The sequence below is a fragment of the Pseudorasbora parva genome, chromosome 12 (assembly GCF_024679245.1).
Source record: "Pseudorasbora parva isolate DD20220531a chromosome 12, ASM2467924v1, whole genome shotgun sequence".
NCBI lineage: Eukaryota > Metazoa > Chordata > Actinopteri > Cypriniformes > Gobionidae > Pseudorasbora > Pseudorasbora parva.
The window spans coordinates 34,978,318-34,996,395 of NC_090183.1; the positions used below are offsets into that span (position 1 = coordinate 34,978,318).

The 18,078-nt window shown below is 38.0% G+C and overlaps 1 protein-coding gene across 1 annotated transcript in view; it reads right to left on the reverse strand.

The window, feature by feature from the left end:
• Nucleotides 1–2,002: 2,002 nt before the first annotated feature.
• vdrb (vitamin D receptor b) overlaps nt 2,003–18,078 on the reverse strand; it is a 30,679-nt gene continuing 14,603 nt past the window's right edge. Inside the window, exons 3-9 of the mRNA XM_067459981.1 lie at nt 17,877–18,007; nt 15,472–15,656; nt 14,694–14,793; nt 11,404–11,590; nt 7,022–7,173; nt 5,748–5,864; nt 2,003–5,640 (exon numbers count right to left, since the gene is read on the reverse strand). Of these exons, the coding sequence (XP_067316082.1) occupies nt 5,387–5,640; nt 5,748–5,864; nt 7,022–7,173; nt 11,404–11,590; nt 14,694–14,793; nt 15,472–15,656; nt 17,877–18,007 (1,126 nt within the window). The 3' untranslated portion in view covers nt 2,003–5,386. The remainder of the gene's footprint in view (nt 5,641–5,747; nt 5,865–7,021; nt 7,174–11,403; nt 11,591–14,693; nt 14,794–15,471; nt 15,657–17,876; nt 18,008–18,078) is intronic.

Here is an 18,078-nt window from a genome sequence, read left to right on the forward strand (position 1 = left end):
AGTTTTGTCAACAGACGGAGGCGTCCGTCTCGTAATTCTTTATGCAGGAAAAACCAACAATCCCTAACCTGCAGTGATCTCACCAGAACTTTGCCAATAAGACGGGTAGGTATAGCGCCAAACTCTGGTCTCAGGGAGAAATGTATTGCAGTAGCAGATACCAAAGACATTAAAAGATGCGCAGCCAGAAGAAACACAGTTCACAATTACACCGGAGTCTTCTCGATTATTATTCCTCTCGAATATCAGTGACACATGCCACTATCCACTGGTACATCATGCCAATGAAAACCGGATGTGCCAATGCATAGTGACGTGCCATTGGCTTCCAAAGGTCACGAGCCACCTAAACACAGAGAAGTAAATTGAATGACAACTTGGGCTCTTCAAAACGATGTTACATGCAATGACTAAATAATAAAAACATTTTTATAAAAGCAACGGACTAGAGAAAGTTAACACAAAATATATTAAAATAACTTGCTTTTAAATTAGAACCAACCATCGTACATCATTATTCAATATTCAAACCCATAATCGTGTAACTGTTACTATTAAGTGAGATAGGCCACCTTTAAAGTATAATCTGACTTTGTGAAGGGATGAAGTTGCAAATTAGAACCAACCATCGTACATCATTGTTCAATATTCAACCCCATAATCGTGTAACTGTTACTATTAAGTGAGATAGGCCACCTTTAAAGTATAATATGACTTTGTGAAGGGATGAAGTTGCTCACTTTCGTTTAAGAACCTTCGTGTGGTGACACCGTTGTTCAGTAAATGCCGCCTTCGCGTGCTATCAGAAATTTGATAATTCCCACTTCTGAAGTCGTGCTTACGAGCTCATCCCATTCAAATTGTTAATTGGAAGGGCGTCATGTGCAGTTTTTTTTACCTAGGAAACCATTTACGATAATTCCGAGAGCACAAGAATGCAGCATATCCGATTGTCCGAAAATGTCGACTTCTTCTTTCTTTCTCTTTCTTATCCTGTAGCAAACTTCAAATAAAGTTCTCCAAAAATGTAATATGCCACGACAAATATTTTGAATACTATCACACTGCCATTCAAACGATTATTTTGACTTATTTATTAATGGCAAACTGAGGCCTCCTCTGTGGATTCACTCCTGGTCGACGATTCCTGGATGGCAGCGCTGTTCACGTTGGTGACCAGGGCCATAGCTGATAGCATTGGCGATTTTTATCTTTTTAATTATGTTGTGAAACTTTGAAAAGTAAAAGTTAAGTTAGCACACAGCCTAACATCAGCACAATCTGTTCCACAGTTTGCCTCAGTGAGTGCACGTGTGCACAGGCTCCATCTAGTGACCATATAAAATAAAATGCAAGTGAGCTTTATATAATAGGGCCTATACCTGGAAAACATTATTTTATAATATGTATTATTTACATGGGTAAAATTAGGTTTGAGAATACAGGCAAATAAACAAGTGAACCCATAAAATAAAGAACATCTGATGTGCCCTTCCCATTGAAACAACAGGCCGACACAGCCTACCCACTCTCCCCTATGACAAAAAAAAAAAAAATCAAACAAGTAACCAGTGTTTATTATTATATTTTTTTATTGATTTGTAAAACATTTGACCAATATTACATGAAATCAGGAACATGAATTTACAATACTTTATGATGAAAAAGAAAAACTAAATGTTTCATGAATGGTCATATTCAACTGGTTTTGTCCTGGTGAGCAGGCATACTACTGTTAGCCTGTAAACAGCTAGCATTTGCATTAAAGTTTTCTTTATGGTACCCATTCACTCAGAGACAGAACTGCTTCAGCACTTATGAGCCATTTAGTGCCAAAAACTTTCTATTGATCTCCTGTCCTATGGTGCCCAGACAGAAGAGGAGAGGTAAAGAGCATGTCTCTCTTCATCAACTCTTTGTCACAGATGACTCTGCCATCAATTCGAATCCATCTTCTACTCCATTTTAGGATTGACCTGGCATGAGGTATTGACCAGAGAGCGTATGTATGTGTTTTTGTACGAGGTAACGTTTGAGCATGTGAGATTTGCAGGGTAGATGATGTCCACTTGACAGATCACCGTTTAAAAAGAGAAAAAGAGAGAAGGCCATGCTCTGTCATGTTTTGTGTAATTATTTTGTGGAGCAGCAAAATCCAACTGAGCAGTCAGAATAAAGAGGGGGAGGGGCCTGAGGATGGCCAACCAATCCCAGCAGCAACTGAACACTGTCAATCATGGAAGTGACCACGCCTTAACAGCTCCCAGCTTTCTTGTGAACATGTAAGTTTTGTTTTCTGTCAGTCCATGTATGTGAATGTTTGAACGTGTTGGAGAAAGCTAAGGATACAAATACTGTACACGCAGATAATAATAGTTTAAAAAAATCTGATAAAACAGCTGTTAAGGCGTCTTTGTTGTTAAGTGATATTCATACATGAGGTACTGGGTTGTCCATGTGAGCCACTGCACAGCAATAAATACAAATGAATCATAAAAAAATACAAATCAAATGTGTCTGTTCCCCAGAGAGGTAGTTTGTTATGGTTACATTTTGCACTCGGAAAAGAGACCAACATCAATTTCATCTCTGTCTTTCTCATGCATCGCCATCATCATCATCATGCTTAATGTATATCTTGCAACGGTTTAAACATGACGTTGTCCTGGTTTGTCTGATACAAATTTATGGTAAGTGCTGCAGGGATATTCTCACTCGTTCGTCATGAAATCAGAACAAAACAAATAAGTGAATGATTACAAAAATGCTCAAAACTGGAAGATTTCATTGTTTTCCAGTTTCAAATTGAGTGTACACCCTCATCCCACAAAGTAAAGAGCAGCTTAGTATAGAGAGAAGGCATGAAGACGATAAAATAGACAGTCGAAAGAGAGTGAAGCACTGGGCAGGAGGTTAGCATTCAATCGTACTTTCCTATATTTGCATACCTACCCACACATACACACAACCATTTGCCCTCTGCCTCCACCTGTACAGATACCAGAATATCAAAACTAGTCTACAAGAAAATATTTTAATCTTTTACATTTGCAAAGTAATACTCATAGATATATATATATATATATATAAAGCAAACCTTCCATATCATTAAATCGTAAGTGCCATGACTAAGTTATTTATTAGTAATGTACTGAGGAAACGATGACCTTTTCCCTCACACACAAATTACCCATCTATGCTGGGTCAAATATGACACCCAATCAAATATGAATATACTTGGTGTATAGGTAAATGCTATACATCGCCCTCGCTTCATAAACACATGCTTCCACAGACACACGCGCACTGCGCTCGCCGAGGAGCCGCAGTTTCCAGGTAGTTAAATTCAGCTTAACATGATCATTAAATCGTCAACCCAGTTCCGACACCAAACTCACACCTACAGACAATCTTCATTAACTATGATTAACTCTCATACCACAGAAAAGTTTTTTCTAATGACCCTGAGCCCTGACCGAGAAGTAGAGGATTCATATAAATCAGACGTGATTAAAAAAGATATTGTGGAGAACGCCGAGAGCACAAGATATATAAAGCAACAGAGACGGTGCTCTGTAAGTATCAGCCCTCGAATGCGACTCAGGGAGTCGACAGTCTCGCAAATAATCACACACAGCTATAATACACAGTGGAGAAAAGGACATGCTTAAAAAGCATAAAAAGATCAATTCAAATGAATAACTGTGAATGGCTGAGGCCAAGCTAAGGCAGCTGTGTTTGGTTTAGAGGACACAATGCAGGCAGTGGCTAGAGTGATACACCACGGCCGACGTGGTATTAGGTGTCTGTAATTACTGTTTAGACTATAACAAACTAGCATAAGAAAAGAATGCGCCAAGTTGTGTTAAGCTGTAATTAGATAATGCTTTAAAGAACCTGCCTGAGCAAACAAATATCAAAAACACCCAGGTATCATGTAAAACCGTAGTCACAGATGGCAAATAGCATGCTGCTATTAAAGTTATCCTAAAAAAGTGAGAACCGAACAGTCTAATTTCTCAGTAAAGTCCTTCTTACTAGCATGTGATGCACAAAACCACAACAACAACAAATATGTTGAATCTCCTAAAACCCGTTTTTGAGATGTTAGATTATTTTCAATACTTTTTCCAAGTAATTATATTTATTAAGAACATTTTCATTACCATAATGTGGAAAAATATATATATTTTGGGTTGAAATATGACCTAAACATTGTTTTTTTTTTGTATTATAGCTTTCTAACTCCTGCTTTAGTAAAAAAATTCTATAAATCAAGAAGTTAAAAATCATTATAAAAAACAAATGTGATTACTAAAGAAAGGTAAAATTTAGTTGGAGAAAAAACATAATTTGATGAATTAATCTGGATTAAAAAAAAAATCAAAAATTAAGTGTCCACAAAAAAAAAAAAGATTGGAATGCAAGAGTTGAGAAAAATGTTACACAGGATTTACAGATGTTACTTCAAAACGATGTAAAGAAAAGAGGTAAAGCTCTCATTAAAAAAAAAAAAAAAAAACCTTAACTCGTGTTTCCAATTCCTGTGTGTTTGCATAACGCACGGTGAGATTGTAGTCTTTACATATTGATTATAGCTTATAGCCAGCCAGGGCTGCAGGGTCTCCCTTCGCTAGATTCTACCATAAGCCACGAGAAGCGCTTATATTAAACTCTACACTAATCGAAATAGGTACGAATATAGATACTGAGTCTTATTTACAGATTAGCTGTATGGCAAGCGCTAATGCCGCACTAACCACGTTGCAGAGGCGTCAGATAATTGGCCAGTCACAGCAGAGGCAAACATTAGAGAAGACAGCCATTGTTCAGCAACCTATCAGAGCTCTGGTGGCAAAGGAAGGGGGCGGAGCTGCCGTTTAATCGGTTAAGTGGCTAGGCGAGGGGTGAGTTAGAGCTGTGTGCTTGCATTAGTACTTTTAACCCTGTGCATTTAAAGGCAGGAGGTGAAGAGACAGGACATCAGCAGTAGTGGACAGCGCTTTGGGGACCATGCAGAGGTTTAGAACAGGACTGCACACTTACACACTCATCCTACACATGCAGTGTAATAATGTTGGCTATTGAAATTACAGTAAAACATTACTGTATTGAGTTGCCACAGTGAAAAACACCATGACCATTTTACATTCTTTTAAGAATGTCCTCCTTACAACAAACAAAAGGAAACATCTATGGCACTCCTTAGCCGATCTGAAAATGATGAGGGATACACACACACACACACACAAACACACACACCACTCACAAACTTCGTCCTGGAAACTCTGTATGCATTTTAAGGTGATTGTCCGTACATTCACTCCACACCCCTCTGAGTCACACCATTTAACCCACGCGTCTTGATCCGACTCGGGTGAAGTTACTAGGTCACCTGCCCGCCGAACACTTCCAGCACCAAAGGGGTCAGCTGCATGCTGTGTTCGGGCTGGAAAGAAAGGGAGCGGTACTGCTTGGAGTGCTCTTCGTTCAGGCTACGGAGGTCCGCCAGCTTCTGGATCATCTTAGCGTAGAGGAGTCGGCCCCCTGGGTGATGCGCACGGATGTACGCCTGCAGAATCTCAGATAACCTGTCCTGCAACGCTTCCACTCGCACGTGGTCCTGCACCCCGGGCCGGTCTACGAGCACACAAACACAGACAAATGAGATTCTTGCTTGCAAGCATGGTCATGTTTTTAAAGTCTCAGTCTGTCTAACGTTTAGTTTATTTGGGATACACACGGACCTGGAGACAGCAGACAAATGGCCATTAGCAGCACATGTTCTTCCTCATGTAGGTTAAGCTTTTTCAAGCCCACCTGAAACTTCACCAGAGGCTCCAACAGCTCTACAGTATGTCCAGCTGCACCCCCGAACATACACAAAAACAAGATGAGGTCATAAAGCTTAACCAAAGATGCTGTTCATCACAAACTATGAACGTTTTTTATTATTATTTTTGATAACCTGAAAGTTACCAAAAATAATCTCAATTTCTAATAATATAGCTATTGTTTTATAATTAACATTTAATTATTATTATGTAATACTAATTATTATTATTATAACAATTATAAATTTGTAACAAAAATACAATAAACAATACTTCCATAGCATGTATTGATCTGCATTTAGGATTTCTAATTGAATCATTATTTTAATTAATAATAACAATTATTATTATACATTTATTATAAACAATTTGAAAACTAAAAATGTAATTTTACTATTGTCAAATTATAATTGTTATTTTATTATTGTCAAAATGTCTTTAACATTACATTAGCATTTGTAACTGCTAAATTTGAATGTTAAATTGTACAATATGAATTAATATTAATTTATGCACAATAGTATCTTTATAAATTAACAAACCTAGATTTAATTTTTTTAAGTGTTAGTTCATGATACCTAACTATAATAAATTGTAAACTAAATAAACTGTTAACCAAACATTTGTGAAACTATATAAAAATACATGTAATATTATTTTTTTTAATAAGTATATATACTTTGAATATCATTTTTACTATGTTTTAATATATATATATTTTACTTATTTTGGTATTAATCATCGATACAAAGATTTCCATAAATTTTCAAGTGTGGTGTCACTGTAACAAAAAAATGGAATAAAAAAATATTTAAAACAATTACTTTAACATTTCAACCTGCAATGAACTATCATAAATCATAAGATTAAATACTAATCAGAAATAAAATGCAGTAAAACATCCTCTTCAAAATCAAGGAAACTGTTGGCATAACATGCAACTGTTCAGTGTTATTTTAGCATGATTACATACTATTGTAATATTTATTCATGTTTTGAAATAGCTTTTAAAAATATATATTTTCAGTTTTAATTTTAGTAATTTTATGTTGTTTTTCTTCAACTTATTTTTATTTCAGTAATTTTAGTACCACTTAAATGTATTTTAATTTAGTTAGTTGCCAAGGCAACATTTCTAATTTCTTTCATTTAACTAAAACTCAATGTGAGCTTGAGTTTATGTGTACCTTTTGTCACATCGTTGACACAGTATTTAAAGTCCGGTCCTCCACAGCTCCAACTCATGTCCTCTAGACTAAACGACTGGTTGGACCGTAGCATAATGACTTCTATAGCACTGGACTTCAGCAAAGCAATCTGATCTTCAGCTGTCAGCTCTCTGAGACACACAAGAACAGACACAAACACATACATATCAAATATTGGCTCATGCTGGATTCTGTGAATGGCAGATGTAAGAAGGAGTGGGTGAATTCAGTTCAGATAACATGACACTCCTATGGTTACCACAGCAACCTGAGGTCCGTAATGCATATGCATTAACGCATATTCTGAGGAAGCTGGGAAATACATGGAAGTGCACAGAAGCAGGCAAGAAACATGTACTGAGAGTGACACTTTATAAGGTCAGACCTATTTTTATGTTCCTGAGGAAATCAAATATATGACAGTCATGTCAACAATAACCGGTTGGGAAAATGGTGAAACTTTCCACAAATGAGATCCACTAAATGGATGTAATTAAAGGAGTACTTCAGCGCTGGGAAGATGAAACTGTATTTAAACTGGGTCATTAATGTAGTCGAAATGTGAAATTATTTTTTAATTTAGTGCTTTCTAGACTGAGAAAAGACAGAAAACGTATTTTTGTCTCATGGGGATGAAAGACAACAATTCCCAGAATGCTTCGCTGCCCTACGAGGCCATTCCCAAAGCCACCGCTACTAGATTACTGAATCACTGATCACTTTCCCACCGCGACCGTGTTCATTTTCATAAAATCAGTTCAGTTAGAGAACAGACAAAAATCAGTTCAGTTAGAGAACAGACAAAAATCAGTTCAGTTAGAGAACAGACACTGCAATTAAAAACTGAATGTGTGTGTTCAATATGTGATTTAGCCGCTGAGGGAGTCTCACAGCCTAAAACGCTGCAGGAGTCAGATATATTGACAATCATGGATGAGCTCGTGATGAGAGCTGAGGTAAATGCTTCCACGGCATAGATTTACAGCGCATGTTCAGTCTGGCGCGTTTTCAGTTCATGCCTTTGAAAGCTTAACTTTCATAGGAATTAGTTTGAGAAATTGAAAGACTTACTTTGCTCTGCAGACCGCACCGTTTAAACATGAATGCCTGAGGTTGCAGCTGCGCGTTGAGCGTAGAGCGGCGCGTAGAGCGTTGAGCGGTGAGTGTAATCTCCCATCCCCCACGCGCGAGTTGAAAACATACGGAAATGGCTCCCTCTGCTGGCTGTAGTCTTTACCCTCTGGCCAACAATTCCCCCGATAGCGCAAATTGTCGATATTTGCGTCATGGGAGGAATTTTTCCAGAAATAAAATGCATAAATCTCTTGTCACAGGAGGATATGAGGGGGCACAATCATTCGAATATACTCCAGGGTTTCTACTGATACAAAGCCATATGCTAATCGCTGAAGTAACCCTTTAATGTACAGAACACACTCGCTCAGATATATACACATACATACACACTCACTGGCCAGTGTATTAGGTACACCGTTGGACCCCCTTTCGCCTTCAGAACTACCTTAATTCTTCATGCCATTGATTCAACAAGGTGCTGGAAACATTTCTCAGAGAATTTAATCCATATTGGCATGATAGCATCCCGCAGTTGTTGCAGATTTGTCGGCTTCACGTCCATGATGCGAATCTCCCCTTCCAACGCATCCCAAAGGTGCTCTTTTGGATTGAGATCTGGTGACTGTGGAAGCCATGTGAGTAATGTGAACTCACTGTCATGCTCAAGAAACCAGTTTGAGATGATTTGAGCTTTGTGACATAGCATAGCATGACATGGTCAGCGAAAATACTTAAGGTATGCTGTGGTGTTTGAGTGATGCTCAATTGGTGCTAAGGGGCCCAAAGCATGCCGAGAACATATTAGGGATATGTTCTTGGCATGCAACCATCACATTACCACCACCGGCAACCTGAACTGCTGATAGGAGGCAGGATGGATCCATGGATTTATGTTGTTACCATCTGAATATCCCAGCAGAAGACTCATCAGACCAGCAATGTTTTTCTAATCTTCTTTTGTTGAATTTTGGTGAGCAGCACCAGTGTGTCTTGTGCTGCTGTAGTCCATCTGCTTCGAGCTTTAATGTGTTGTGCATTCAGAGATGCTCTTCTGCAGACTTCGGTAGTAACAAGTGGTTATTTGAGTTACTATTGCCTTTCTATCAACCAGCCAATGACATGGCAGCAACATAATACATTTAAGGTAGGGGTGTAACGATACGCGTATTCGTATTGAACCGTTCGGTACGAGGCTTTCGGTTCGGTACGCGGTACGCATCATGTACCGAACGGTTCTTGGACTAATTAATTAGATTTGGAAAATAAAAAAAGTGTGTGAAATATAATAATATGCGTTCAACAAGGTAGCCCAATAACCAAAACGACATAACAGCCAATGCCCCTGACACCGCCGAAGTGAAAAAAAAAAACCACCAAATATGTTTTAGGCTGCTCAGTCAGGTGCTCGCTACGCGCTGAATGCTCGTGGCAAAATGGCTATTGCGTTTAACAAACCAGAAATAGAAGATCCTCCAATAACCAACAGGTCTGGTGTTTGGGTGAACTTTGGATTCTTTGTAAGCTATGATGGTGTTGGCAAGAGTGATGGATTCAAAAACAACGGTATGTCGCATTTGCTGATGGTACAGCAGCGGGAATAATTCATGTCATGTCAATCAACTCATTTACGCCGACAACAAGACGATAAAAAGGAGAAACAGCCACAAACTATCCCACAACAACTATCCCCGCAACATTTAGACAGACATTTCCAACTTATTCAAATGGCAAAAGACATCACCGCGGCGAGTGGTCCATTTATAGCCGCGGATATGAGACCTAACGCCCGTTTCACACACACTCCGTCTGCAGTGCGTGTGCGTTGCGTTTTTTCCCGTACCCATGTTAACGGATTACAGTTTTCACACTGCACGCGGATGCGGTCCGTCAGTCTGTTCCAGGAGCGGTGCGTCTGCAGCAGTGCACGGATCGTTTTCGTACCGAGTCTATTTTTTGCTGCGCTGCGTTGCTGCATTAAAGTGATAGAACATTGTTCGCATTAAAATAAACATGTACTGACGCGAAAATCTAGTAATTTCACCACAGATGCATATCATGTAAAATATACTCTTGTTTCAAAGTCAACACATGGCTTTCTCAAGTAAAGCAACAAAACCACACTTTACCTGGCATTTAGGTTAAAAAAAAAGTGCCATAATGGATAGCACTCGTACTTTCTTGGAGGTGAAAAGCAAAGTTCTTTATGACCTGCAGGATTTCTTTTAAAAGGGTGTAAAAACGAAAGATAAGACGACAGTCGGCTATTTTTGTATAGACTATTGTAAGTTTCTAATTTAAAATGTTTGTGATTTAAGGCTATAAACTATGTTTAAATGTTTTGCCACTTGTGTGAGCTAAATCTAAAGTATATAAATATGAATAAATGAATTTAATAAACTGTTGTTTAAATGTAGTAGGCTACGTAACCTGACTTCTATTAAAGAGTAAACAACGATAATTGGAATTCTGACGAGGCATGTTCAGTAAAAACCTTTGGATTTTAAATAAAAAATAATGAATAAATGCTGTGTTTGTGGTATGTAACAGCGGATCAGTTGCGGACTGCAAACGCAGCATATGTGGAAGCACTATAGGGTGTGGGGCTCCTGCAACGCACACCGCACACGCAACATGCACCGCACGCTAATGTCTTGTTCCTGTAACTACACAGAAGATGGGTAAAGTATAGCTCCATAATTGTTCAATGTAAAAAAAAAAAAAAAAAAATCATACTTTGTTAGTTTTAATAAAAAAATAATAAAAAAGGTTAATTTATCTGCCATTTTTTTCTTTTTGCTGTATCTAAAACATACCGAACCGTACCGAACCGAACCGTGACACCAGTGTATCGTATCGAACCGAACCGTGAATTTTGTGAACCGTTACACCCCTAATTTAAGGGTGTAGATATGTTCAAGACGGAAGTTCAAATTAGGCATCAGAATGGGTGAGGAATGTGATTTAAGTGACTAAAGGAACATGGCATGGTTGTTTGTGCCCAGACCAGGATGGTGAAAAAAAAACTGGTGAAAATAGCACTTGAGTAGCAGTTCTATGAGTGAAAATCCCTTGTTGATGCCAGAGATCAGAAGAGAATGGTCAGACTGGTTTAATGAGATTTTTGAAACAAGCAATTGAAGAGGTGTACCTTAAAAAAGTGGCCAGTGTGTATGTATGTATACAGTATATATAATTTAATACATTTCTTTAGATGATTTCTTTAAATTGCAATTCAGTCATTTCTCCTTCATTTCAATTCAAATGAATCCATAAATGAACTCTACCTGAATCCAGGAATCATCTTAGCAAAGCCGATGACTTTTTGGATGCTGTAAGAAACCAGGTCAGCCAGGTGAGGAAGCATGGAAAGACCAGAGCCCTCATCCTCCTTTGAGTCTGGACTGGAGCTCAAACCCTGCTCCTGATACATCATCAACAGATTACTCAGATTCATCTTACGATCTCCCGATTCTACATATGTGGAGAGGGGGGGAGGGGGTGGAGAAAGAAGAAAAAAGAATTAATCTCAGCAACCTTTAACACTTCATAACCGCCTTCCAGCATTTTCTGATGGTTCTGAAGGGATTTGCACTCTGAACAGATGCCAACAAATTAAAGGAAATTGGATCATTCTTTGACTGTATTGAAGTTACTAAGTTATATATTTTTTTATTTTTGTGGAGAAAAAGTTGGTAGGGTAAGTAAAAATAGGACTCAATAGGCAAAGAAATAAGACAAGGAAATAAATAGACAGGCACAAAGAAATAGACAGGCACAATATTTTAATACACTGGCAGATAACTGTCCACTTAGCTGAATAACAGAAGTGTTATCTCCCCCTTGTGTCTGTTCCAAAATCTGCCATCAGCCTTATATAATACAGACGGATAACAAACATCTTCTGTTGTTAATCTTTAGTGAATTGTATTTTAATTTTACAATTCAGCAATTTTGTGTACATTTCATTTGCTGTTATTAAATTTCATTATGTATTATGACTGCATGATTGTGGGAAAAATCATAACTGTGCATCTTTTTACCCTTGATATTATAAAGGTTTATTTTGATTTTTTTTAAATTCAGATTTGTAATAAATTAAGCTCAGCTTGTAATAAAGTTAGTGAAGACGTCTCTTCTACATGTTTCCACAGGTACACGTGACTGGTTGAGCCTGCAGCTCAGCACAAGCTCACTGACTGTCAACGTACTGTGTTCCGAACTCTTCCAAACGCCTTCATGACAGTAAACAAAGCTGTCAACAGTCAACACAGCCAAATAATTCTCTTACTTACATTTTCCCTATAGAGCAAACAATATAAACATATCTGAAAAACAGTGTTTGATACAACACGAATGGACAAATGTAATGTCGTCATCGACACTTTTCACAATTAAATCAGCAGCCTTTAATAAGTTATGTAAATTATTATCAAAAACAGATTTTTTATGTGTGTGTGTGTGTGTGTGTGTGTGTGTGTGTGTGTGTGTGTATGTATGTATGTATATATATATATATATATATAAATATATACATACATATATACATAAATACATACATACATACATATATATATATATATATATATATATATATATACACACACACACCTAAAGGATTATTAGGAACACCTGCTCAATTTCTCATTAATGCAATTATCTAATCAACCAATCACATGGCAGTTGCTTCAATGCATTTAGAGGTGTGGTCCTGGTCAAGACAATCTCCTGAACTCCAAACTGAATGTCAGAATGGGAAAGAAAGGTGATTTAAGCAATTTTGAGCACGTCATGGTTGTTGGTGCCAGACGGGCCGGTCTGAGTATTTCACAATCTGCTCAGTTACTGGGATTTTCACGCACAACCACTTCTAGGATTTACAAAGAATGGTGTGAAAAGGGAACAACATCCAGTATGCGGCAGCCCTGTGGGCGAAAATGCGTTGTTGATGCTAGAGGTCAGAGGATAATATGCCAACTGATTCAAGCAGATGGAAGAGCAACTTTGACTGAAAAAAACACTCTTTACAACCAAGGTTTGCTGCAAAACATTTGTGAAGCCACAACACGCACAACCTTGAGGCGGCTGGGCTACAACAGCAGAAGACCCCACCGTGTACCACTCATCTCCACTACAAATAGGAAAAAGAGGCTACAATTTGCACAAGCTCACCAAAATTAGACAGTTGAAGACTGGAAAAATGTTGTCTGGTCTGATCAGTCTCGATTTCTGTTGAGACATTCAGATAGTAGAGTCAGAATTTGGCATAAACAGAATGAGAACATGGATCCATCATGCCTTGTTACCACTGTGCAGGCTGGTGGTGGTGGTGTAATGGTGTGGGGGATGTTTTCTTGGCACACTTTAGGCCCCTTAGTGTCAATTGGGCATTGTTTAAATGCCACGGCCTACCTGAGCATTGTTTATGACCATGTCCATCCCTTTATGACCACCATGTACCCATCCTCTGAAGGCTACTTCCAGCAGGATAATGCACCATGTCACAAAGCTCGATCATTTTAAATTGGTTTCTTGAACATGACAATGAGTTCACTGTACTAAAATGGCCCCACAGTCACCAGATCTCAACCCAATAGAGCATCTTTGGGATGTGGTGGAACAGTTGTGGTGGAGCTTCGTGCCCTGGATGTGCGTCCGACAAATCTCCACCAACTGCAAGATGCTATCCTATCAATATGGGCCAACATTTCTAAAGAATGCTTTCAGCACCTTGTTTAATCAATGCCACGTAGAATTAAGGCAGTTCTGAAGGTGAAAGGGTAACACAGTATTAGTATGGTGTTCCTAATAATCCTTTAGGTGTGTGTGTGTGTGTGTGTGTGTGTGTGTGTGTGTGTGTATGTATGTATGTATATATATATCAAGATAGTCATTGAAAAAAGTAGTCATTTTGAGATGTAAAACTATGGTCATACCATTTATACCTAGTAGAGAATTTACAACAAATGTCATATTTAATGTTACAAAAACATCAAGATGAGCCATATATCTGTGTGTGTGTGGGTGTCCATGGGGACCAAATGTACCCCCATACATAGTAGTACCAGTCATTTTTGACCTTGTGGGGACATTTTCTGGTCCTTATAAGGAAATCAGCTTATAAATAATATTAAATTATGTTTATTAAAAATGCAGACTGTTTCCTTATGGTAGATTAAGGGTTAGGGGATAGAATATACAGTTTGTACAGTATACATTTTAGAATTATGTCTATGGAAAGTCCCCATAAAGCATGGTAACCCAACATGTGTGTGTGTGTGTGTGTCCATGTGAATAGTCTGTTTGTCATTAGAGTGGCTCTCCTGTGACGTCAGGCATGGTGAGATGGACGGAGCCTGCTGTGCATATAAGACACACACACCTCTAACACACGAACACTCATGCCTGCCTGCGCCTCACACTGGGCTGAAAAACATTTCTCAGAATTAACTTTACAGGTGATTTACGCACAAACAACTGTGTATGTGCATTTGTTTAGCATGTATATCCATTTGTGTTTGTTTGTGTGTGTGTGTGTGTGTGTGTGTGTGTGTGTGTGTGTGTGTGTGTGTGTCACCTGGAGAGTGGCTGAAGGAGTCTGAGGAGGCGTCTGAAAGTGAATGAAGAGACGCAGCTCGGCTGGCACTACGTGTAACTGGACCTTCTCTAACTGGAGGCTGCAACACAGAACACACATAAACATGAACACACTGAACAAATTAGCAACGAATGGATGCCTAATAAACAAAAAACATAAAAGTATTTGAAAACTAAGTATGAATGTCTCTGCATTATAAAACAAAATATAAAATAAACACTATGAGATATATTTGACATATATAAAACATTTGGTCAAGAAAAAAAGGCTTAATACTTAACTTTTAATAAGGTTTAAAACAAAACAAAAAAACTTTTATTCATACATTAAACCGATCAAAAGTGACAGTAAAGACTTTCAATCTATATTTTAATGCTGTTCTTTGGAACATTCTATTCATCAAAAGAAAAAAATATTATGTATCCAAACTGTTCTCAACATTTACAATAATAAGAGATATTTATTGAGGAGCAAATGAACACAGAATTATTTCTGAAAGATAATGTAATGCAATCCTAACATTTGACTTAAAGTCCCTTTATCAAGAGTTGGTGGAGAAAAGTTTGTTCTGAAATGCAAAAGGCACTTGGCTTGATATTTATTATTATTATTATTATTGGGGGGTTTCTGGTCACTCAAGTGTACAAACACACATTGGGGCCAATGCAAAAGAAGATATTGAAACTGGTTTGGTTGAAAACAAGAGAAAGAGCAGAAGAGGTAAAGAACATAAATGTTTGATTATAAGAGTATTTACTCTGAAACGTGAGAAGTCAGAGTAGGAATCGTCGTAGGTTTTGTGATGCGCATCCACCAGCGTGTCAATGACAGTGCGCTGCTCATCTGAGAGCCGGGGCTTCTGTGCCTCCTTCTGTGCCTCCTCATCCTTTCTCCTCTGGATCAGATCCTTTTTCCTCTGAACCTCTTCATCCGTCAGTATAACTGAAGGCAAAGATGAGTGTCATCACTATACCCATGTAATATAGTTTTATTACAGGTGAAACATATCTAAACATGTTTAAAATAAATAAACATCTAAAATCGCATATTGTATGTTTTTCTCCAGTGTTGTTATGACCATAATTCTTCATAATTTAGTTGCTTGCTGATGATAATCAATAGCTTTAAATTCAGTCTCACACACTAAACAATTCCATCAGACCACTATTACTTATTAATATTGGTAGAAATATTTGAGAAAGAAAAAAAACTTTCCACCCTTTCTAAAACAAGCTAAATCTACAGGATGTCTCTTCATTTTGCACACCAAGCTGTGAATAATTATTATTGTCATTATTATTATTAATATTTTTATCTCTCTGAATAAAAATTGTATTATTTATTTTTAAGTTTAACTGAATTTAACATCATTCTTTATGTCTTCCCTGATATACTCTGGAAAAGCACAGAATTTGAAAACATGGAGTAATGTCTTATATGAAATGGTGCATTATTACACGGCTCTGTGAAATACTTGATTCTGATTGGTCAATCGCGCATTCCAGCGGTACGTTATTTCCAGATAACACCCGCTCATACGGGTACTACGACTTACTTGACCGATACTACTTCTATGCTTAACGCTGGCGCCATCTTGTGGCTTAAACAGTCGTGGGTTTCAATGGAAGACATCAAGGCAGGTTTCCTTTATAACGTTTTTAATATAGATCTTTTTCTTACACAAACGCATCGATTCGAATCAGAAGGCTCTGTTAACCCATCGGAGTCGTGTGGAGCACGTTATTTGACGGACAGCTGGATTTTTTATGGACTTCAAACACAACTACAACAACTGCTGGGATTAACGTTAGCCTGGACTTTTTAAATATAACTCCGATTGTATTTGTCTGAAAGAAGAATGTCATATACACCTACGATAACTTGAGGGTGAGTAAATCATAGGCTTGGTTTCATTTTTGGGTGAACTAACCCTTTCAGCATTCATTTTCAACATTTAGCAAGGGCATATGGCAAATCTTCAGCAATATAAAGGCTTAAAGCAGGTTGGAACTGTTTTCCTTCGCGGAAGCTTTGTGTAAGAGCTAATAAAATATTTAATCTCGAGACAATATTTTGTGTCTAATAATTATTTATTTGAGACTAGTAGCCGTGTAATAAGCGGGATAATGTACACCCAGCCGGTTTTTATCGCAGAATAAACCCCTTCAGAGTGATGCAAGACCCCTGATCACTCTGTCGGGGTTTATTCTGCGATAACAACCGGCTGGGTGTACATTATCCCTTACTTATTACTAGGGCAGTGCGACCGCATTGAGTAGCCCCGGCGGTGGTCCACCAAAACACTGCAAATGTTGTTTTATGTGAATATTACCACAGGAGTGAAGCACACAGTTTTGTTTACAAAATAAATGCTAGGTTAACAATTAAATGTTACTTCGCAGCCATGGAAACATGGATTCATGCTGAATGGGAGGGGTAGGCTATGTAAGCCCAATTCTTCTCAACTATCTTCTTTAACATATCATGTTAAACCCATCAATAGCACGCCAGGTAGATAAGCCAGTCTGCGATTGGTTCCTACAAAAGTGTAACAGAAGCAGTAGAAATAAATGTACAGGTTTCCAGACTGAGTTGCAGGACTAAATCAAATAGCCGGCAGATCAGGCTGGGTTTACCAAGTCAAACTATGAGCAACATTCAGGTTTATAGCTATTATGATTATTGAGGTCAATAAACACTTCCATCAAATATTGCCACTTTATGACTTGTTTAGTTCAAATTTTCTTATCTTTCTGTGTGTGGTGTTCGTTTTAAATAAACAGTACAAAACGTGACAACATACACGCTACACTTTTCACTGATTATTCTTCAAAACACAAGAGCAATTGAGCCATTTGAAAAACCCTGAAGTACCTTTCACTTTTAAAATGAAGTACTGCCACTCAGGAACGTGTCCTCACAAATGGCAAAACTACTTCCTTATCCCAAGTATCACATTGCTAACATCCTTGTGTAAGGGAGCTTCCATCATAAACAACTTATAAACAACTTTACCTTCCTGCAAAAATGACAGTCAGGGCACGTTGAGACTCTTACCCAGTTTAAATAAAATCAAAACTATAATTAAAACATGATATAACAAAGTGACTTGGCTCCCCGTGATCAGTGTTCCAAGATGTGTCATGTTGGCTAGTAACTCACACTCTTTCATCATGCCAATATCCAGGCAACGCTTGAGTCTGCAGGCCTGGCAGTGGCGACGGTTATCTTTAGTGATGGTGCAGCTTCCATTAAAAGGACAGGTAAAACTGGCTTTCCGCTTCATACTGCGCCTAATAAACGCACATGCAGAACGCACACACATAAACTATAAATAGTCTAGCAGTAACGCATTCGTTACAGA